At 45.4% G+C, this 23,499-nt stretch overlaps 1 protein-coding gene across 4 annotated transcripts in view; it reads left to right on the forward strand.

The window, feature by feature from the left end:
• The window catches only part of ADAMTS17 (ADAM metallopeptidase with thrombospondin type 1 motif 17), a 547,181-nt gene that overhangs the window by 489,321 nt on the left and 34,361 nt on the right, over positions 1 to 23,499 (forward strand). Inside the window, exon 21 of one of the 4 annotated variants that reach the window (XM_063925680.1) lies at positions 2,471 to 3,208. The exons of the other annotated variants lie outside the window; for them this stretch is intronic. Coding sequence (XP_063781750.1) covers positions 2,471 to 2,669 — 199 coding nt within the window. The 3' untranslated portion in view covers positions 2,670 to 3,208. Of the gene's footprint in view, positions 1 to 2,470; positions 3,209 to 23,499 lie in introns of those variants that run through there. 4 annotated transcript variants of the gene reach the window in all.

Here is a 23,499-nt window from a genome sequence, read left to right on the forward strand (position 1 = left end):
AATTGCACAGTGATAAAGTACCAACCAACCAGCTCCTAACTGCCAAGTTACAGGCTGTATTTGAAAAATGACAACTAGGAGCTGATTGGTTGGTACTTTATCATCGTGCTATTTATCACTCTCCAAGGCTTGATAAATCTGGTCCTTAATATGTCAGAGACTGATCTCATTGTCTTCCATCCTTCTTGTGTCATCTCTCTATAAAGCTGGGTACACACCTATACAATTGTTTGGCCGTTTTTTTTTTGGGGGGGGGGCCTTCTTTCGATATTGGAAGAGTGCGTACGCACATTTGATCATGTTTTGTCAGAAGAAAACAAGTCGAATAAGAGGAACATACCTTCTGTTCAGTTTAACTTTCATCTGATTCGACAGGGCCAGGTCGGACTGAAAGTGCTGTTAGTATGCACCTTTACTGTCGCCAGCATCACAATCTCCTTAGTTTATTAAGTCTGCTGCATGAGTGTCACCCTTGATTCCTCTTTCTCATTAGCTGTCCGCATTCACTCACCCACTCATGCAGGGCCCTCCCTCCTCTTGCTTCATCCCTGCTCCTAGGCTCACTAACAACCAATAGGTACACACTGTAACTACGGCAACAATTGTGTATGAAGTGTTTACTTGCTGGATTTTACTATACAGTTCCTCCCTTTCCTGCTAGTATTCCCTGCACAGAAACAAAATAACCCACCCAAATCTAACTCCCTCTGCAAATGTTATATCTGCCTCCCCTGCAGTGCACATGGTTTTGCCCAACTGCTAACAAATTTGCTGCTACGATCAGGTGAGAATTACCCCCTATATGCATCTGTAACAAGTATACTTCTTACAGTGCAACATATATACTCGATATATACTTAATATTTATTTATTATTTATTACCAGTTATTTATATAGCATACACATACTCCGCAGCGCTTTACAGAGAATATTTGCCCATTCACATCAGTCCCTGCCCCAGTGGAGCTTACAATCTATATTCCCTATCACATGTACACGCTAGGGTTGATTTTGTTGGGGGCCAATGAACCTACCAGTATATGTTTGGATTGTGGGAGGAAACCGGAGTACCTGGGGGAAACCCACGTAAGTACGGGGAGAATATACAAACTCTGCACAGTTAGGGCCATGGTGGGAATCGAACCCATGACCTCAGTGCTGTGAGGCAGTAATGTTAACCATTACACCGTCTGTGCTGCCCAAATTGATATACATGTTATTGAAAAACAGGATGTTCGGGCTATGATAAAAAGTATATCAAAATAAATACTTAGCATGCATGGCATGGAGCAAAAGTAAATCCCTGCGACACATTGTCCCAGTGCCAGAAACATGCAGTTAAATGGTCTGTATGTACCACAGTGCACAACTCCATCATACCACTACATAGCATCATAACAACTCCAGATAGCATCATAATAGCACCTGTACCTAATCCCAGCTCACAATAGTGACAGTGAGAGTGACACCTTCATCACGCTCTGCTCTGATTACACAGAGACAAGAATCTTCTGCTTACTGAACACCGATCAGATTCACTTGCTTGTCCCAGTGTGTGTAGTTTGCTGTGTGAGGAGCTCCGCCCACTAGCTGACCGCTCTGTAGTCTTACACAGCGAGGACATCACTAACACAGCTAGTACCAACCTGTTTTGAACTGTTCCCATCAATGCAGCCATTAGCAGATGGGTAACGTTAGTGAATCACCCCACCCTTTCCCCACACAGCACCCCTACCTTGTGATGCCATGCCTGGTAAAAATGCAGTCAGATGACCTTTATGATTTAAATGATGTCTTCTAGTTTCTGGGACTAGTTCTAAGGATTAAAGACTAGACAAGAAAAAAACGGTGCCCCTGAGTGCAGATGGTAAGGAGCTCTCTTTACAGGGCACTAGCACAGGCTTCTCAGGGCCTCAGAGCCAAGGCAACAGCAATACAAATCCCACATAGATGACCAAACCCCATCCGTGGACGGCTATGAGATTTCCTTCCTTATTAAGGACTAGTCATGTTAGTACTTACATGTTATATATCTGCTGTTACTCTTTGTTGCAAGCTACAGGTTTACTTAATGACAACTGCACAAATACAATGAAACAAAACTGAATAATACACTATATACCCCCCAAAATCTTTTCTGGATAGCAAGGATGAAGACGTGATTGGTGCCTGCAGCCCGCAGTCTCCTGGAGTATAAATACATGTCTTCAGGTGTGCCTGTCTTTTTGCATCATTTTCCGGCACAGTTTGGAATCTCATATTTCAGAGTAGGAGAAGTTTACAGCGTGTGCGCTGTACCAGGACCGCCTGATTTTACTGATTTGTAATCCCTTTTACTGGCCCAGCTGAGGCTTTGATGTGTTTTCATTAGCAGGTGTTAACGTCCCCCGAGCAAGCACAGTTATAGAGATCCTTTCTATTTCCCAGGCCCCTCTCACCTTTACTGTCTATTTCTGTCTCTTTAACTCAGCGTACATGGCCGTGTGAAAGTGTTGAAATTCATGGAGACTTGGCAGCACCATATCGACTTGACATTCCGCATTCCCACGCTCACTGACCACATTCACACTTCAAGTGCCGATCTTGGGATCTCTGTCAGCAGCGTGGTTTCTTTCTTAAGCCTCTTGATAAAGTCTGTTTCCAGCCGCATTTCTATCCCCAGGTACTAGACGTGCTGACTGTGCCGGTGCAGGTTCCAGAAGTTGCCCATACTCCCTCATTCTGGATCTGAATTCACAAATCTCACTATTCCACCCACTCTCCAACTATCCTACTTACAGTAGCTCTGACTTTGACATCAGCATAATATCAGCTACTGAGCATGGAACAAGAACAGTCCTTAATGGTCTTCTGGTTTCTATCTAAGTACTCTCAGGATAACTGCTTCTTAGAGCAGTTTGTATTTCAGTCACTCCCAGAGTCTTTTCTAGAGAAGCTTTGTAAAAGACTTCAAAAAAGGAGTATGGTGCAAAAAGTGGATGTATGTTTTGTTTTTTATGTTTTGCAAATGTGACATCTAACAAAATCCTTGGTCCTAAGCGCTGGCTGGAGAATAAACGGCTGATGCACAGTTAAACGCAAGTTGGTTTTGCTGTTGTAGCTTGCGTATTTTCACACTGTCCATGCTCTGGAGCCATGTGTACACAACTCTAACCAATATACAATTCTGTCGTATTGGCACTGACAGTTGAAGAGGCTTAACTGGGGGGGAGGGGGCGACTTGGTGTCCAAGCATAGGCTGAGGTAATTCACACCAGTTTTTAGACTTTTTGCATCAAGGGCAGGGCTGGTGCAAGTGCCCACTGGTGATGATGAGGGCTATAAAATTAAGTGAGCATTGGGGATGTTCAACTCTGCATACAAGGGAATAATATACACCTCCATGTTGCAGGAGCAATTTCAGACAAATTGCGTTCACCTCTACTGTAGCCCCTAAATCAATATTTCAGTTTGGAACATTTTGGTTTTGCATCACAGGCACATTACGTGCTAAAGTGTTTTCTATAGTTACTTCTACCGTGCGACTTCTTACTATTAGGAACCTTTAGCAACAAAGTCTCTATTCGTCCCGGGACACCGAATTAAATAAAATAGCCCTCCCATGTGACATTCTGATTGTGAACTTATTTTGCCGACATCTTTTCTGAACCCCTTTTATTGTTTATTTTTTTCTACAAAGTATTTTTGCAATTTCTGCCATGTCGCTGATAGTTATGTGACGCAGCCTCTCTTAATTGTTACCTCTTGTAGAGAGTGGCTCTTGCCTGTTACATATGTTACTACATAGAAGTTAGAACACAGAGCCTGATTTACAAAAGCCCTGGCTGCTTAGACAGAGGCATGTGAGGTTCAGTCTTGTAACTTTCTCTCTGTAGAAAGGATCTTTCCTGTTTCTTGGTGCAGTGGAAATAAAAGTTGAAACCCAATATGCCAGATGCCTGGCAGGACTGTTGTGTGAATGCCGAGCTATGTGTGCAAGCCTTCAACACACGTCCGGGGGATGTTAAACAACCTCTAATCCCCGAGCGTGTGCTTCCAGGCCCTGTGAAGATAATGAATGGAACCGCTCACACTTGCCCTGACAGCCAGATTTATCGGTCTGTTAGGGGAGATGGTTTCAGTACTGTATGTTGATCTTGGTCCTTACCTGACTGGTTCTCCAATTGTCATATCCGGTTATTGTTATACATTTAGCAACAGATCTAGTCTGTCATTTCAGTTTTGCCTACTTAGGGCAATTGTGACAATGATGAATGAAGCAGCAGTAATCCTGTGCCACCCTAGACTCAGGGCCAGAAACCTTTTCCACATATCAAAGTCTGGGGCAGATGTATTAAGCCTGGAGAAGTGATAAAGCAGAGATACAGTAAGGGTAAGATGATAACGCACCAGCCAATCAGCTCCTGTAATTTTTCAAACCCGTAATGATTGGCTGCTGCGTTATCACCTTCCACTTATTACTGCGCTATCACTTCTCCAGGCTTAATACATCTGACCCCATATTTGTTAAGTGGCATCAGGATTATAATATTTCAGGATTATAATAGCAACCACAACAAGATCCTTTGAGTATAGCAGTTTTTAATAAGACATTAAAGGAAAACCACAAATAAATGCTACATTTTCAATATAGTGTGTAAAATTGAATTTTGCAATTTATATGATTATTGTTATTTTTAGCTATTTTTATATAGTAAAAATGGAAAAAACAATCACAATGCGCTACCAATGGTGTAGGAGCAGCCTACCACTGACACAGGAACCTTCACCAAAATTCCAAGATATACATATACAAAGAAAAATGGAAAGTGGTGGGCGCAACACCATATAATCTTACATACAAGAAAACGATGGACTGAAGGATTCTCTCTTAGTCCGACAGCAAGGGCTTAGTGGGTCTGAAGTGAATTCTCTCTGTATGTCTTCTCAAGGTATGGTTTTTATCTCGGTATGAAGAGACAAATCATAGAACAGACCAGTTTGACAAAAGACAACAGATTTATTCACACTAAGCACTCACAATTTGACAGTGAAAACGAGCATGTAACCACATGTAAAGTGGATGGGGCTAGCTGGCATCTGGTACTCAAATTACCCTCCCAAAAGGTTCTTGAAACTCCGGAATCCACAGCACATCAGGAGAAAACGACAGTCCAGGTCAAACAGCTAGAGCCCTTCACAATCGAACGCCACCAGCTTAACGCGTTTCGGACTATACAAGTCCTTCCTCAGAAGCATTTTTCTTTGTATATCTATTTTTATATAGTGCCACATAGTGGAAGGAACGTACAGCAAAACAGCATAGTACATGTGATCATAGAGGACACTAATGGACAGCACATAATCTACAAATTACATAATTATATAGCGAGTACAGAGGTAGAGAGGGTCCTGATTGCAAGAGCTTACAATCTATGGGGGCTAGGGTGGATACATAATGAGATAGAGGGAAGAGTTTGGTAGTTGGGTATCGCAGGGGCTTGAATAGTTAGGAGGAGGGGTATTAGGTTTGAGTAGATAGATGAGTTTTGGGGACACGTTTGAAGGCAAATATGGTAACTGATTGTCTGATAGCGTTGAGAGTAGTGATGAGCGGATTCGGTTTTACTCGGTTCTCAAAACGGCATCTTATTGGCTATCCAAAACACGTGACATCCGTGAGCCAATAAGATGCCGTTTTGAGAACCGAGTAAAACCGAATCTGCCCATCACTAGTTGAGAGGGCATTACAGAGGGTTGGTATTCATGTGACCGGCGGTCTGCTGACCGACAGTCACATGACCTCCTCCATCGTCCCGAAGGCTCGCTATCCCGATGGTCGGCATGCCGACCAACAGGGACTATTTCCACTCGTGGGTGTCCACGACACCCATAGAGTGGGAATAGAACCCGTGGCGACCGTCGCCACCGAGCCCGCAGCGTGGCGAGCGCAGCGAGCCCGCAAGGGGCTTGCTGCACTCGCCCCTCCCCGCCGGGATCCCGGCGTCGGTATGCTGCCGGGATCCCGGCCTCGGTAAGCTGACTGGCGGTCAGGAGACCGCCGGTCAGCCATACTACACCCTTACAGAGGATAGGAGGAACACTGCAGGAGTTGGGTGTGGCAGGAGGTTATCAGGGAGGAGGAGAGACATTGTAAAAGCTGAGTGTGAGGGAATGAGACTGGAGATGTCAGGAGGAGCTTCCATAGTGAGTGAGAGGAGTGCCAATTTTATTCTGAGGGAGATAGGGAGCCAGCTGAGTGACCGGTAGGAGAAGCAGCAGGAGAGGAAAATGAGGCAGGCAACAGAGTTAAGGATAGAGTAAATGGAGAGCAGGACGCATGTCCTATTAATTCAAGTGACTTGAGCTCCCATGTTTCCCAGTCTTCTCTGGATACAGTGTTCAGTACCAGGCACTTCTGGTGTGTACGGTATGGATGACAGAAATGCATTAATTCAGTGACATACGGAACGTAGTATAATGCAAAGTTTTCTCTTTCAATAAATTGTGGAGCCACCACCAAGCTCAGGAGTTTGAGGATACATTGAACAAACATTGTAGAAGAAAGGTGAAACAGGTGTAGTGTAGTTCACTGTACTAGCATGCTTTTTATACAGACCCGTGTGACCAGCATACTATGAAGTATCTCATGTGACCAGTGTATAATGCAGCACCCACCTGATCAACTCCCTCACACAGCTTTGCTGGTGCTGCACATCACATCAGGTGTATTGTAAAGTAACCAGCACTGTCAGTGGTAGTACCAATTACTCTTACTACAGTGAACTTAACATTTAATGGGAAATATCTGTTGACTGTAGTTGGCTGTTCACTAGAAGAGAAGCAACTGGAAAACCATGGGCAGCCTGACTGTACAATTTAGAAACAGCTGGTACTTAACAATGACCAAACTGCTGGTCATCTGAGTCACCCTGGACAGATGCTCGTCATATGGAGTTGGATGGTTATAGAACCCTCAGCTTCTCATCAGGGTCTCTATTTCTTATAAATAAAATGCAAAAATAGTGGTCTGGTTATCAGCTTGTTAATTGTAATTTGAATATAGTCTGGTTGTAATGAGGGGGTTGCTTCCAGCACAATTTTAGCAACAAAAAAACAAACCATCAGTCATTAGTACTAATTCTGACTTATCCTGGTCATATGAATTATGGAAAAATAAAAATATTTTTTCTTGAAGAAGAAAAAAAAAGGTTTTTGTTTGTGTAAAAATTAAGTATAAATAGTCCTTCTTCCGGCTGACCCTATAATCCTGCCACCTGTGCGAGACCCTTCTATCACCTGTTTAAATAATAATAATAATGGGAAAAGGGGCGTGGCCTGGCTGCTGGGCTGAGAGGATGTGACTTGCCAGAGCTCCTGCCAGACGCCTGATTAAATTGTGTATTTGGGGCCGCTGCTGCCATGGTTACGTGTCCACTGGACTTACGTGGCACATCTGACACGGGTGGTGTGGTCTGCGGAGCCGGCAGGGGCCTCCTGCCCCCGTGCGGGTTGCGGCCCACCCCATCCTCCAGAAGCCGGGGCCTTGAGTGTGGGCAAGCTCCGGACCGGAAGCGAGGTGCTCGGCGCTTGCGGGCGCATCAGAAGACATCACCCTCCCACGGCCGTGTCTCCGCTCGTCTCTCCGCCTGACTGCTGTCTTGGTCGGAGCAGACGCGTCCGCAGCGCCCCGGTGATCGGGGGGCCGGAAGCCGCACGATGGGTCCTCCTCTCCTCCACAGACGGGCGCTGGGTTAGCAGCCGTAACACGGATCCCCCACTGCCACCAACGCTTGAACCCGCTTAGCCGGCCCCAGAGATCACGGGCACTGAGGCCTTGCTGCTGAAGGTGGCGGCGCCATCTTGGAAAAGGGCTGCACGCCCACACCATAGACACCAGGGCTTGGAGTGAACAGAGCCACTTTCCCTCATACTCCCCACGCGATTAGGGTCCTATCCCAGACCTCTGGATACCCCACATTAACAAGGGCTTCTCATAGAGGCCTGCCACCACCAGGTACATCCGGGAGACTCTCTGCCCACCTGCACAGCAGCGGCCATCTCATTTCATTTTGCAATCTGCTGAGTATATTCTGTGCACAGAAAGCTGAAAGTGCACATAGCTGCCAGGCTTGTGCTCTCTCGCCCCAGCATACTCACTACACTGCCAGGGCTGCTGTAACATTTTAGATGCATTATTCTTGTTACTCCCTGTAGTGATTGCTGTTTAAGTGCACCCTCTGATAACTACACGTGTCTTGCAGTCTGCTTTGACCACCCCATTGCAGCATTAATGCCTTGAATCTTGCCCTTGCTCCATGCCATGAACCCCTGAATCACCCGTACACAATGGGGATTGGTGGCTGATGGCATAACCCGGGACACTCGTAATGCAGTGGGGACTTGGCAAGCCGAATATGGAATGCTTTTGATCTAATTAAGTGACTTTCCCCTGTTTCACTGTATATTATTATGCTTCACGTCTGCTGATGGGAAAAACTAAGAAAGGGGGGCAATCATCTGCGGCTAAGAAATCCAGTGACAAGTCCCTACAACCTAACTTGTTTCGCTATCTTCAACCGGACATAGAAAGTGAAGACACTCGTTCATCATCCTCTATTTCGGGCTCTCCTGCCGACACCGGAGAGATGACGGGAGCCGACTCTTCTCCATTGGACAAGGGGCCTGAAGCTTCTATGGCTGATGTTCTGGCCTATTTGCGTGCACTCCCTACCAAAAAGGAGCTGCCTACTAAACGAGACTTTTTGGATTCGGAACAAAAGATACGTGACACGGTTAAATCTGAGATCTCCGTCCTCCAGGCAGATATTTCCCAAATATCCCATCGAGTCACAGATGTGGAAGATCACGTCGACGAAGTCTCTTCGTTCCAACGGATACAGTTGCTCTTCAGGCCCAGGAACTGAAGGCACAGTGGCGCCGACAGGACAACCTTGACAATAGAGGCCGGAGAAACAACCTACGCATTCGGGGGTTGCCAGAGGATGTACAAGGTCCAGGTATCATGGACGCCCTCACTAAGATATTCAATGAGATCATGGATGCGAAACCGGACAATACCATACTGTTTGATAGGGCCCATAGAGCAATGCGGCCGAAACGTCTTTCTTCTGAAGCTCCCAGAGACGTGATATGTCGGCTTCACTATTATCACACAAAAGAGGAGATACTTAGTAAAGCCCGCAAATTGGATTGTTTGGAGTTTATCAATAATGTGATCCAGATCTTCCCGGACTTGTCATGGTATACACTCCAGCAACGTAGGTCTCTCAAACCCCTGACAGAGGCTCTCAAAGAGAAGGGTATACGGTTCTGATGGGGCTTCCCCTTCAATATTCAAGCAACCTTTGAGGGCCGACAGGTTGTCTTGCACACGCCAGATGACTTGGATAATTTTTGCTCAGCATTGTCTATAGCTAAACCAGCCTTAACGGATTGGGTTCAATCTTATCATCGTTTTGACCCACCGACGCCTCCGACCCCAAGGCCAGCCTGGACCCCGGTCAACAACAGAAAACGGGGATCGACTCGGTCACCTCCGAATCATGGAGAAACTGGGACTTGATTCATGTTATTTTCTCTTTCTCCGATATGGACTTACCAGATAAAGTCTAACACTGATCGGCACTGCCTGGTTCTTAGATATCTGGTTGAGCCGATCCTGGTGGTGACATTGCCATTTTACAGGACATGTTGCTGTTGTCATACGGTTATATGTTTTCTGTGTTGTTTTTTTCTCCACATGTTCTTCTTTTTCTTGTTCTCTTTCCTTTCCTTTCTTCTCTTGGTTTCTCCGCTCATCACCATTGCGGCTCGACACACTCACTGTGGATGGATGTCCTGCCCTCCCCGCATCCTTGGTAAGTCTACGTTACCTTGCTTACTCTTTCTGGACATCAAATTCAGCCTCTTGAATGCCCTCTGACCTTAGGTTATGTTCCTTCAATGTGAAGGGACTTAATATCCCCGAAAAAAGGTCCACTTTGTTACGGGAGTTGTGGGCAGAGCGCATAGACATTGCTTTCCTTCAAGAGACCCATTTTAAATGACAAGCCTCCCCCAAATTAGGTAATTATTTCTACCCGCAGGTTTTTTGTAATAGTAACTCCGTTAATAAATCATTAGGGGTCGCGATCCTATTGTCACGTCGGGTCCCGATTTCAGATGTGTCCCACCTAATTCTAGATGAAGGCCGATGTCAGGTTGTTAAATGCAAAATTTATAACCAGGTTTATACTCTTGTAAATATATATGCTCCCAATCAGCGCCAGAAACAGTTCTTTATTAAAATATTACGACAGATAGAACCCATTAAAGAAGGGCGTCTAATTATGGGGGGCGACTTTAATTGGTCCTTTGACTAGACGGTCGACACGTGACCACCGTCGTGTGTGCTGCCTTCTTCGTGAGTATCAGTTGATGGACTTATGGAGAACTCAGCATCCGACGGGGAAAGACTACACTTTCTCTTCTTCTCCCTACACCATGGGGTATATTTACAAAGATACGTGTTTTTGCCGTTTTGAATGGGTGTTTGATCTCGAATGGTATCGGGTGCATTTTAGTGCAACTTTTTGAATCCTGATACGGTCATTCACTAAGCTGCCGAGTTTTGCACATTCGTTTTTTCCGATGTCGATGTGATTCGTAATATCAGGCAGTGTTTTACTGGAGTGATGAGTAAAACACTGCCTGACAAAACACAAGGAATCCCGGCCGGATCTGTGAGATCCGTGCAGGGCTTCATTGTGTACCTTAAAAAGTTCATTAAAGTCTTAAAAAAATTTAAAAAAATTGCGTGGGGTCCCCCCTCCTAAGCATAACCAGCCTCGGGCTCTTTGAGCCGGCCCTGGTTGATAAAATATGGGGGGGGAAATGACAGGGGTTCCCCCATATTTAATCAACCAGCACCGGGCTCTGCGCCTGGTCCTGGTTCCAAATATACGGGGGACAAAAAGCGTAGGGGTCCCCCGTATTTTTGAAACCAGCACCGGGCTCCTCTAGCCAGGTACATAATGCCACAGCCGGGGGACACTTTTATAGTGGTCCCTGCGGCCCTGGCATTACATACCCAACAAGTCACCCCTGGCCGGAGTACCCTGGAGGAGTGGGAACCCCTTAAATCAAGGTTGTTCCCCCCATCCAAGGGCGGCGGATGGGGGGCTGATAGCCATGTGTAAAAAATGTGAATATTGTTTTTAGTAGCAGTACTACAAGTCCCAGCAAGCCTCCCCCGCAAGCTGGTACTTGTAGTACTGCTACCATTGTAGCCAATGGTGGGAACTTTGCGGTCAGCGGTGAGGTTACTTTCGGTCAACCGCTGACCGCAAAGTTCCCACCATTGGCTACAATGGAGCGCATAGGCGCTACATTGTATCTGTGCCGTGTGCTGCCTGACAGACACTACAGGAGCACACAGCCAATCAGGAGAGTACCACGACGTGGCGCTCCCTGATTGGCTGAAGGGACCCTCTTTGACAGGAGTCAGGGGGGGTCCTGGCAGTCGGGGAAAGGGGTCCCATGTGTAAACATGGGACCCCTTTCAGTGCGTGGTCGGGTTTCCGTTTTATTATTTTGCCAAGTACGTGGATTATACAAAGGTCTGATTCTACACTGGATTCTGTGAGTATAATTTTTTTCACAGGTACCCCAAGGATTCTACAGGGACAAGAGGACCGAGCCTCGTGTGAACATAGGTAAGTATGTATGTTTGGAGGTGTGCATGTATGTAATAAAATTATACTTTCACGGTGTGTGTGTGTGTGTGTCCTGTTTTTTGGGGGGCATTTTTTTAGTAGTAGTACTACAGGTACCAGCGGGCCCGGTTTTCCACCGCTTGCTGGTACTTGTGGTTCTCCTGTCATTTCCCCCCAACATATTTTATCAACCAGGACCGGCTCAAAGAGCCTGAGGCTGGTTATGCTTAGGAGGGGGGACCCCACGCAATTTTTTTTTCTGTTTTTACACTAAACAGACCCTTTCCCATAGATAACCATTCACAGATCTCACTGATCCGTGCATGGTTATCCAAACTCGACTGGAAAAAGCAGGCCTATTTTTTTGCTGCTTTTTTTAACGAATCGGAAAAAAAAAACAGACCCGCACTTGAGCACTCAGAGACTAACACCAAAATACGAATGAATAGTGAATGCCCGTATTGTATGAAATAACAGCCGCGTTTGACCGATGGTCTATTCATTCGTATTTCTGAACTTTGCCATTCAAACCATTACAAATAGACCAGACACTGCCGAGTTTTCTGCTTAGTGAATTCCGGATTGGGACTTAGAAAAAAAAACACAAATCGGCCAAACTCGGATTTTAGGTAAATACTGGCCCATGTATTTATGCCCTGACTACTTCTTAGTTGAACATAGATCTCTACACTTGTTTCCCTCGAGCACAATCGGGGACATCACATGGTCGGACCACGCTCCGGTGTACATCTCTGTTGCGCTTGCATCCACACCCCCCCCACGCCATGGTCGTGGAGGTTTAACAGTTACCTGACTCAAGATCCTTGTTTGAAGGACAATCTCACCTCCGCCATCTCGGATTATATTGCGACAAATGACCACCCCGGATGTTAGTGCAATCACAATCTGGGAAGCACATAAATGTGTAATTCGAGGTAGATGTACACAGCTTGGCTCTCAACTTAAGAAGGAGCGAACGGCACGGAGGCTACAGCTCATTGAACGATCCTCCCTTGATGAAGGGGTTTTTCTGGAACTAACTGAAGCCCGTCAAGCCCTTAATACATTTTTATGGGATAAAACAAAAATGGGAATGACTAAGTGTCGACACAAATTCTATTTGTGGGGAAACAAACCGGGTACTATGCTCGCTAGGGCGTTGAGGGCCCAAAGGCCGCAGTCTTATGTTCACTCAATCAAGGAGCCAGGGGGCCGTGCTGCATATACATTGCCTCAGATTGCTCATTCCTTTAAAAATTATTATGAATCTCTCTATAATCTTAGAAAGGATCAAACTCCTCAGGCCACCCTTGATTTGAAGGTACTGATACAGAGGTATCTAGCGGAGGTTGATTTTCCAAGATTACAAGCACCAGATCTCGATACGTTGGATCAGCCCTTCACCATGGAAGAGCTGGAAACAGCCCTGGCGGCTACACCGACTGGGAGGAGTCCAGGCCCGGAAGGCTTCCCAATCTGATTATTATAAAACCTTTAAACAGTCCCTATTACCTCTTTTCTTGAAGGCGTGCAATTCCATTTCTGCCGAGAAAGGCTTTTCTCCGCAGACCCTGGAAGCACATATAACTGTGATCCCAAAGGAGGCTAAGGACCCCACCCAGTGCTCGAGCTACCGACCTATCTCCCTCCTGCATTGCGACATAAAACTTTTTGCCAAACTGCTTGCGGGTCGCTTGGGCCGCCTTCTCCCGTCGGTGGTGCATGGGGACCAGGTGGGTTTTATATTGGGACGTGAGGCTAAGGATAACACTTCCAAAGTTATAGATCTTATCCACCTTGTTCAAAGCAGGTCCTCTCATATGGTCCTCTTGTCCACTGACGCGGAGAAGGCCTTCGACAGGATAGATTGGCAGTTCATGGTGGGCTTACTTGAGCACATGGGTCTGGGCCGGTCCTGCCTTAGTCGTATATTGGCTCTTTATAAGCTCCAATCAGCCAGGGTTCGTGTGAATGGTGCCCTCTCTGCCCCCTTTCTGATACGAAACGGAACGCGGCAAGTGTGCCCCCTGTCCCCACTCATATTTATTCTCTGCATGGAAGCACTTGTGAGAGCGATCTGGGCTAATCCGAACATTCATGGTGTATGGGCTGGAAAGCGGGAGCACAGGCTGGCACTGTATGCGGATGACCTTTTGGCTACTTTGACGGACCCAGTGACTTCTCTCCCAGCTCTTATGCAAGAATTCAATAGCTTTAACTTGCTTTTCAATTTCAAGGTGAATTACACTAAGTCTGTTGCCTTGAATATTTCAACACCCCCGCAAGTACTTGAGGGAATTAGGGGTTCGTTCCCATTTCAGTGGCATCCTACTCAGCTAAAGTATTTGGGAGTTCTCTTGACTAAAGACCTAACTGACTTATACCGGGTAAATTTTCTTCCTTTACTCCATAAGATTACTGCGGATTTTCATAAATGGTCTGCACTCCGACTTACTTGGCTGGGGAGGATTAACACGGTGAAGATGACAATTATCCCTAAAGTCTTGTATCTTCTGCAAACGCTGCCCATAACAGTGCCTACTTCCTTTTTCACTACTTTGCAGTCATCTGTTGGTCATTTTATTTGGGGGCAGAGTGGGCATCGACTCTCCCAATTCGCACTGACACGTACTCGTAAGGAAGGTGGCCTACAATTGCCTCACTTTATTAGTTACTATTATGCTGTGCACCTGTCCAGAGTCCTAGATATGTCTAGATTCCCCTACACTAAGCAGTGGCCGCTGATAACGGAAACGTCTGTGGGGACTCCTACACTTATTCTTCCCTGGCTTAAAAAAATTCCACGCATGAAACATCCCACCCTAAACCCGACCCTTAAGATATGGAAGAAATTGAGGTACTTAGATTCTTTCAGCCCGAGCCCCTCTTTACTGACGCCTTTATTGTTCAATCCAGACCTACCCGCGAATCCTCTCTCTCTGTCTCCGACATCGGTATGGGCCAAAGCTGGCATCTCTCGGTTGAGTCACCTGATTGGTCCGTCGGGATTCCATCCCTTCGCAGACTTGCAACAATCCTGTGGTCTACCTCATAATTCTTTCTGGGCGTATCTACAAATTCGGCATTATGTTGCTGCAACACCAGCTCGCGCGGTGGGATGGAGGCCGACGGTTTTCGAATCCTTATGTCTCTCTGAAAATCTGCCACGACACACAATATCTTTGTTGTGCACTCCCACTCGACCCTTGGCATTCGTAACAGCGTGGCATGAGGACTTAGATAGGGAGCTGACCTCTGACCAATGGTCCCGCATTTTTCAATTCACATTTGCCAGTTCGCCTTCACTTCAAGTATTGGAGACTCAATACAAAGTGGTATCGAGATGGTATAGGTGCCCAGACCGAGTTCACCACATGTTTCCAAGTGTTCCAGATGCCTGCTGGAGGTGTGGCCGGTCTCGCGGCACTCCTTGCCACATTTGGTGGCGGTGCCCGGGACTGGCTTCGTTCTGGCAACAGGTCCACTCTATCACCAGGCGTATCACGAGGCTCCCTATACCAGAGACACCCGAGTTTTGGCTACTTAACTTAACTGACCTTCCTCTATCCCAGTTTAAAAATTATTTATTGCAGCACTTAATGAATGCTGCTAGGGCGACCATTCTGTGCTTCTGGAGGTCCCAGACACAACCTCCCATTGCCAAGTGGTTCCAAAGAATCGATTACTATATGGTAATTGAGGACTTGACGTCTTCCTCCGGACAGTCTGCCTCTCGATCTGCAGCCGTCTGGCTTGATTGGCTGGAATTCAAAGGTACGCAGGAATACAAAACCCTTCTGCGACTCCCCTCCCCTACGTCATCATAGGGTCGCAATGGTGATAGCGGTTATTTCCTCTTTCTCTTTTCTCTCTCTTTCTCTTATCTTGTCTATCCTTTTTGATTCCTGTGTGTTCTATTATCTTTCTTTTTATTGTTCTTACTACGTGAAGATAACGCAGTTTATTATCCTAAGATACGTAAACTAATAATATCAAATATTACTTTCGTTTTATTTTTTGTATTCTCAGTTTACGTTTGAAATGTCAGCACTTGTTACACTACTTCTTGTATTACATGCAATTCTTATGTGCTATGTATTGTTATCCTTTTGTCAATAAAACACAATTTGCATAAATAATAATAATAGGTTTGTGCGATCAGCCATTTAAATTTATACATACACACATCTGTGTCTACATACACCTATCCCGGTAGCCCCATTTCGCGCTCCACTGCGATTTAGCTGCGTCATGGGAAATATTTTTAAAATATGCGTCTTAATATGCTATACTTATTCTAACTACTCAGTACTCTATTAGCAACTCTGTACCATATTAGCTCTTCTAATCCTAACTACTCAGTACCCTATTAGCTCTACTAATCCTAACTACTCAGTACCCTATTAGTGACTCAGTACCCTATTAGCTCTACTAATCCAAAATACTCAGTACCCTATTAGCGACTCAGTACCATATTAGCAATGCAATTCCTAACTACTCAGTACCCTATAAGTGATTTAGTACCCTATTGCTCTACTAATCCTAACTACTCAGTACCCTATTAGCTCAACTAATCCTAACTATTCAGTACCCTATTAGAGACTCAGTACCATATTAGCTATACTAATCCTAACTACTCGGTACCCTATTAGTGACTCAGTACCCTATTAGTGACTCAGTACCATATTAGCTATGCTAATCCTAACTACTTAGTACCCTATAAAAGACTCAGTACCATATTAGCTATACTAATCCTAACTACTCAGTACCCTATTAGGTCTACTAATCCAAAATACTCAGTACCCTATTAGGTCTACTAATCCAAAATACTCAATACCCTATTAGCAACTCAGGGCCTAATTTGGGCAAAACCATGTGCACTGCGAGGAAGGAAGGGGGGAGAGATATAACATGTGCAGAGTGAGTTAGATTTGGGTGGGCTGTGTTCAAACTGCAATCTAAATTGCAGTGTAACAATAAAGCAGCCAGTATTTACCCTGCACAGAAACAAAATAACCCACCTAAATCTAACTCTCTCTGCAAATGTTATATCTGCCACACCTGCAGTGCACATGGTTTTGCCCAACTGCTAACAAATATGCTGCTGCTATCAGATCTGAATTACCCCCTCAGTACACTATCAGATCTACTAATCCTAACTACTCAGTATACAAAGGTGGTCATTCCGAGTTGTTCACTAGCTGCATTCGTTCGCTGTGTAGCGATGAGGCAAAAAAAACGGCACTTCTGCGCATGCGTACGCGGCGCAATGCGCACGCGCGACATACTATTACAACGAACGATGTCGTTTCATACAGGGTCTAGCGAAGCTTTTCAGTCGCACTGCTGCCTGCAGAGTGATTGACATGAAGTAGGTGTTTCTGGGTGGCAACTGGCTGTTTTCAGGGAGTGTTCGAAAAAAACGCAAGCGTGCCAGGAAAAACGCAGGCGTGGCTGGGCGAACGCAGGGCGTGTTTGTGATGTCAAAACAGAAACTGAACAGTCTGAAGTGTTTGCAAGCGCTGAGTAGGTTTTGAGCTACTCTAAAATTGCACAAAAAAACTTTGCCGCCGCTCTGCGATCCTTTCATTCGCACTTCTGCTAAGCTAAAATACACTCCCAGTGGGTGGCGGCATAGCGTTTGCACGGCTGCTAAAAACTGCTAGCGAGCGATCAACTCGGAATGACCACCAATAAGCGATTTTGGTACCCTATTGCTCTACTAATCCTAACTACTCAGTACCCTATTAGCTCTACTAATCCTAACTACTCAGTACTCTATTAGCGACTCAGTACCATATTAGCTATACTAATCCTAACTACTGAGTACCCTATTAGCGACATAGTACCATATTAGCTATACATAGTACATAGTCAGTGAGGTTGAAAAGAGGCAAACTGCCCATCGGGTTCAACCTGTATTCTGTGTTAATCTATACATATTATTATGTGCCTGCTGAAGTAATGGCTTAGTATCAAATGAAAACAATGATTCATACCGCTCCCAGATAATGTAATGTCAATATGTTAAATGCTATAGCCCTGGATACATTTACCAGTTAGGAATTTGTCCAATCCGCTTTTAAATACATTTACAGAGTCTGCCATTATTACCCTCTCCAGCAGGGAGTTCCAAATCTTTATTGCCCTTACCGTGAAGAACCCTTTCCTATGTTGTGTATGGAATTTCCTCTCCTCTAACCTAAGCGAATGCCCACGCGTCCTATATAGAGTTCTTTTAATAAACAAATCCACTGCTAGCTCCTTGTAATTACCCTTTACATATTTGAAGATATTACTAATGTCTCCTCTTAGACACCTCTTTTCTAGTGTATACATATTTAACCTAGTAACCCTTTCCTCGTACTACAGAGACTCTAACCCTTTTATCAATTTAGTAGCTCTTCTTTGAACTCTTTCTAGTTCCCCGATATCTTTTTTATAATACGGTGCCCAGAACTGAACACAATATTCCAGGTGCGGACGTACCAATGATTTGTACAGTGGCAGGATTACTTCCTCGTCCCTTGTCTCTATGCCCCGTTTAATGCACGCAAGCACCTTACTTGCCTTCTTTACTGCGCTTTGACTTTGTGTACTGTTATTAAGCCTATTATCTATAAGCACCCCCAAATCTTTTTCCACCATAGTTACCCCTATATTTTCCCCGTCTAATCCTAACTACTGAGTACCCCATGAGCGACTCAGTACCATATTAGCTCTACTAATCCTAACTACTCAGTACCCTATTAGCGACTCAGTACCCTATTAGTTAATTAAGGTGCAAAAAGTTTGGAAAATGTACTGGAATTGCTGCCCATGGTGAAGCCATATGGTGTAAAAAGGGGGTGGTCTTCACGTTGCCGAATGTCAGGATCCCGGCGCACAGTATACCGGCGCCGGAATTCCGACACATATTCTCCCTTGTGGGGTCCACGACCCCCCTGGAGGGAGAACAAATCCGCGCGCCACCGTGCCCGCAGCGTGGCGAGCGCAGCGAGCCCACAAGGGGCTCATTTGCGCTCGCCATGCTGTCGGTATGCCGGCGGTCTGGCTCCCGGCGCCGGTATGCTGGTCGCCGGGAGCCCGCCCGCCGGCATACCATACTACACCCGTAAAAAGGAGTATGAGGACACATCTGTATATGAAGTAAACATGCTGTATTGTTTGCATTGAGTTCAGTGTATAAATGCTACATGTTCACATAGTAACAGCTGTTTGCATGCAGAATAATGTAGAACTAAAGTCAGAGCAACCCTGCAGCTTGTGCATGACGTGTCCAGGTTTACACGGTTGATCTGGCAACATTAGACGGATACTTTAAGAATTGTGGCTGATCTGTGTTAATCAACAGAGGAGGGATTTCTCCTTGTTAGTGCTGGCAACCCAGACTGTCAGACTACCGGGCTGGAAAATGTGCAGGGAGCCTCTCTCGGCAATCACACTGGAATGTTAGTGTTGGACTGCAGGGCTGGACTGGTGCAGCTGTATTATCCTAAAGCGTTCCCTGTTATTCTGAGGGGACTGGGTGTGGTGGACCTGCTACCCAAACCCACATTCACCTGATTATTTTCTGTCTGGATGGATGCATAGGTTTAACCCCTCAGCTCTGGTGTCTCTTAAAGAAGATGTGCTATGCTGTGTAATGTGTTCCTGCCCCCTCTGCTGGTCAGATGGTTAAGTCCAATTGTTACGGAATCATAAATTGACAGCATTTCTAGAATTCTGTTTACACTATTTAGAATTCTCTGTATTTTCCCTTGTTTTACTTGATTAATTGTGGAAGACTAGGTGCCCTTGTACAGCTCTTGGGGAACCTTGTTATCTCAGTAGCAGAACTGCCAACGTGACCCATTTATACCATGTGATAAGGCTTCTATTTATACCCCATTCATTCCAGTTGAAATAACCGGGCTGGTATTTTATATGGAAAATAATAAATATTTGAAGAGATGGAAGATAATGGACCCCCGTGTCCTGGACACTGACTTTGAACGCAGTTATTTTGTGGCTTGACAACCATCGGGCCAATCACCCTTTATCGGCTGATGATTGCACCAATGTGTATGCACAAGCTTTAGACCAGAGCTGGCCAAACCAGTCCTCGAGATCTACCAACAGCTCACATTTTCCAGAACACCTAGCAGGTGCACAGGTGTAATCATTACTAATTAAGATGTGCTGCATTCATTCCTAACTGACAATTCTACAGATCTCCAGGAGGCCTAGAAAACATGAACTGTTGGTAGATCTCGAGGACCGGGTTGGCCAGCCCTGCTTTAGCCGATAAACGTCTCAAATTGCTCCTGTTAGCAGTCGGATAAGGAGATCACATCTTTTGTGGAGCTAAATATTGAAACTGGCCGACCTCCCGATTCTATAGCATAACGCACGAGCTCACACCGATCGCATAAATTCTCTAGGGATCAGATGGTTTATCTCAGCATCACATAGGGGCTGTTCCATCCCCTCCTACCCAGCTTTTCCCTGCCCAGTCTCCTTTGTGCTATTATAAGGAAATCGCTGGTTTTGATTTCACTGACAAGAAATGTAAGAAACAATATAATAATAAAAATAAACGTTTGGGATAACATGGCGGAGATGTATCAGTGCTTGGAGAGAGATAAAATAAAGTACCAACCAATCAGCTCCTGTCAATTTACAGGCTGAGTCTGAAGGAGCTGATTGGTTGATATTTTATCTCTATCTCTCTCCAAGCTTTGATACATATCCCCATAAGTGAGAGGTACAGCAGGAAAATAGGAAAATAGATGGGACATTCGGAGCATTTTTAACCAGGGGACATTGTACAAATGAACTGTTCCAGACCCTGTCACAAGTCTGGGGAAATGTGTCATTCATGGCTGCAGTGACAGGCAAACTAACACTCCTTGTTCTGATTAAAATTCTGTGATAGCAACACTTCTATTATAGAACATTCTTGAGTTAATACATAGATAATGTCTATCAGCAGCAAATTGCAACTGGATGAAAAGTAGGAGGGATAGTTAACATGAAACTGACATTTGTGTCTGGCTCTCTGCTGACCTCTGTAGGATACTAGAGTACTGTGCAGTCATATAGGACACCAGTGCCTATGGCAGGAGTAGGCAATCTGTTGCATTCTAGCCGCTGTGGAACTACACATACCAGCATGCCCTGCCATAGTCTTTCTGTTAAGGCATGCTAAAACTGGCATGGCATCCTGGGATATGTAGTTCCACAGCAACTGGAGTAGGGGTTTACTTCTCAGCATGTTAAAGCCCCAGATTTCAAATAGACATTATTAGGAAAACACGCGTTTCACTATTTACATCATTATTGTTGTAAATTCGGGGCTAAAACACAATAAGAAGCGACGGTTTTTGTAAGCCGCCACCTAGTTTATAAACTCCATAGTATCATTACGTTGCACTTACAACTACATTCTCCACCCTACTATTTATGGACCACATAACCTAATATACAAGGTGGTTCTATATACTACTTTTAGTGTTTACAAACATATGCAAGGTTTTAGCTGCTTAGAACAGAATATATTTGAGATAAACTCTACAGTCCATTATGCTACTGTGCATACAAGATTTCTTGCCAGCTATCCCGCTGAAGGACACTACAGATATCCACATTCCCCATAAAATGTCTGCACAATGAGATTATGGTTTGCACGCTGCTGCATACAAGTGGTTAGGTCTAAGGTGTGTGTGTATGTGGGGAGGTTATCAATCTATGAGGGTAATTCAGACCTGATCGCTAGGGTGCATTTTTTGCATCCCTGCTGTCAGGGGGAGGGGGAATTCGCTATGCAGGTGTGCGATCGCATGTGCAGGAGAGTTGTTTCTGCACAGCCCAGGACTTACTCAGCCGCTGCGATGATCGGGGCCGGAGCTGACGTCACGAATCCTACCACAAAATGCCGGGTCCCTCCTGCGTTTTTCCGGACACTCCCTAGAAACGGTCAGTTGCCACCCACAAACGCCCTCTTCTTATCAATCATCTTGCGATTGCCGGTGCAATCAGATTTGTCGCACCATCACGTCGTTGCCCGGCGCTCCCCATCGCTGCGGACTGTTGCATCTGCGCATTGCGGTACATACGCATGCGCAGTTCAGACCTGATCGCTCGCTGTGCGAAAACGCACAGCAGCGATTAGATCTGAATTAGCCCCAATGTCTGAAATCCATGTGTATATAAGTGAGTTTTTCACTAATGGCGACACATGGGGCCTTTAGAAGCCTTGCTATGGGGTCCATGATTGTTTCGTTATACCCCAGCATAACATAGATTTCTACCATCTGGGTACTCTACAGTATTTTGTACATTAGTTATAATAAAAGTTATGTTTTATATATTTCTTGCTTAGCTAAATAGTGCCCCTATATTAAGCTGCTGTTACCCTTCTTCACTAATAGCGGGATGCAGCTAATATCCCGGCGTTCAGGAGATGGACGCCGGAATCCCGACAGCTGGTGAAATGTCACCGGGCAGAATCCTGACAAACGAGGGTTATTCCCACTCGGTTGGTGGGTCCAGGTTACCAACCGAGTGGGAATATATACAAGTTAACACGCTTGAAGTGTGGTGAGCGTAACAAGCCCACGAGGGGACTCCGACGGCTGGGATTCCGACAGACAGGGTGCCACGGTTGGTATAGAGACAACTGGCATCCCGTCTGCTGGGATATCATGTATTCCATAACCCGCATAAAGTATGTAAAATAAATGTATTTTCATGGGGAAAAACAGTAGTGAAAATGTGAAAAACAAAACACACGTTTAGAATAATTCAAGGTTGTGCATTACAGCCAACTTGTCAGAATGGGTGGGGGTGCCCCGCCATATAACTACGGCATACATAGATATGGATAGTGGCAGCTAATATTGGGGAGCTGTAGCACACACAACACCAACATTACTGGCTCCTATGAGGCTGTGTATACCTGAGGCTGAGCTCAGTTATACTCTACATGGAAGATATCAGAAGTCTCTGCTCTTGCTCTCTTTTACCAATTGTTAACAGTCTCTGTGGGAGAGTTTCTCCGCTTTCTGAGCCAGCAAAGTATGAATGACCATCTGTGAGAACTTATAGAAATGTGTGGAACTAAGTAACAGATCCCACTGGTGTGTGATGCAACTTCAGCTGTCTACCGAGAGTATGGAAGTCTCTATGAGTATATCTCTGTACAATGCATTTTACATTCATGCTTCATATATGGACGTTTACCTTTGGGTAATTAGTTGGTAATTTAGTCCAGGTAACTGCAACAGAATTAAAATGCAAAGATAAGGAGCAGAATATTGGCCCTCATTCCGAGTTGTTCGCTCGCTAGCAGATTTTAGCAGCATTGCACACGCTAGGCCGCCGCCCTCTGGGAGTGTATCTTAGCTTAGCAGAATTGCGAACAAAAGATTAGCAGAACTGCAAATAGAAATTTCTTAGCAGTTTCTGAGTAGCTCGAGAGTTACTCCTACACTGCGATCAGCTCAGCCCGTTTCATTCCCGGTTTGACATCACAAACACGCCCTGCGTTCGTCCAGCCACTCCGCCGTTTCTCCAGACACTCCCGCGTTTTTACCTGGCGCGCCTGCGTTTTTCCGCACACTCCCAGAAAACGGTCAGACACACCCACTTTCTGTCAATCACACTCCGATCACTTCAACAATGAAAATTCTTTGTTCGGACGTGAGTAAATCTACTAAGTTTTGTGCTAAAATACTTTGCGCATGTGCACTGCGTACCATGCGCATGCGCATTTTTGCCTTAATCGCTCCGTTGCGAAACTCGGCAATGAGCGATCAACTCA

The sequence above is a fragment of the Pseudophryne corroboree genome, chromosome 6 (assembly GCF_028390025.1).
Source record: "Pseudophryne corroboree isolate aPseCor3 chromosome 6, aPseCor3.hap2, whole genome shotgun sequence".
NCBI lineage: Eukaryota > Metazoa > Chordata > Amphibia > Anura > Myobatrachidae > Pseudophryne > Pseudophryne corroboree.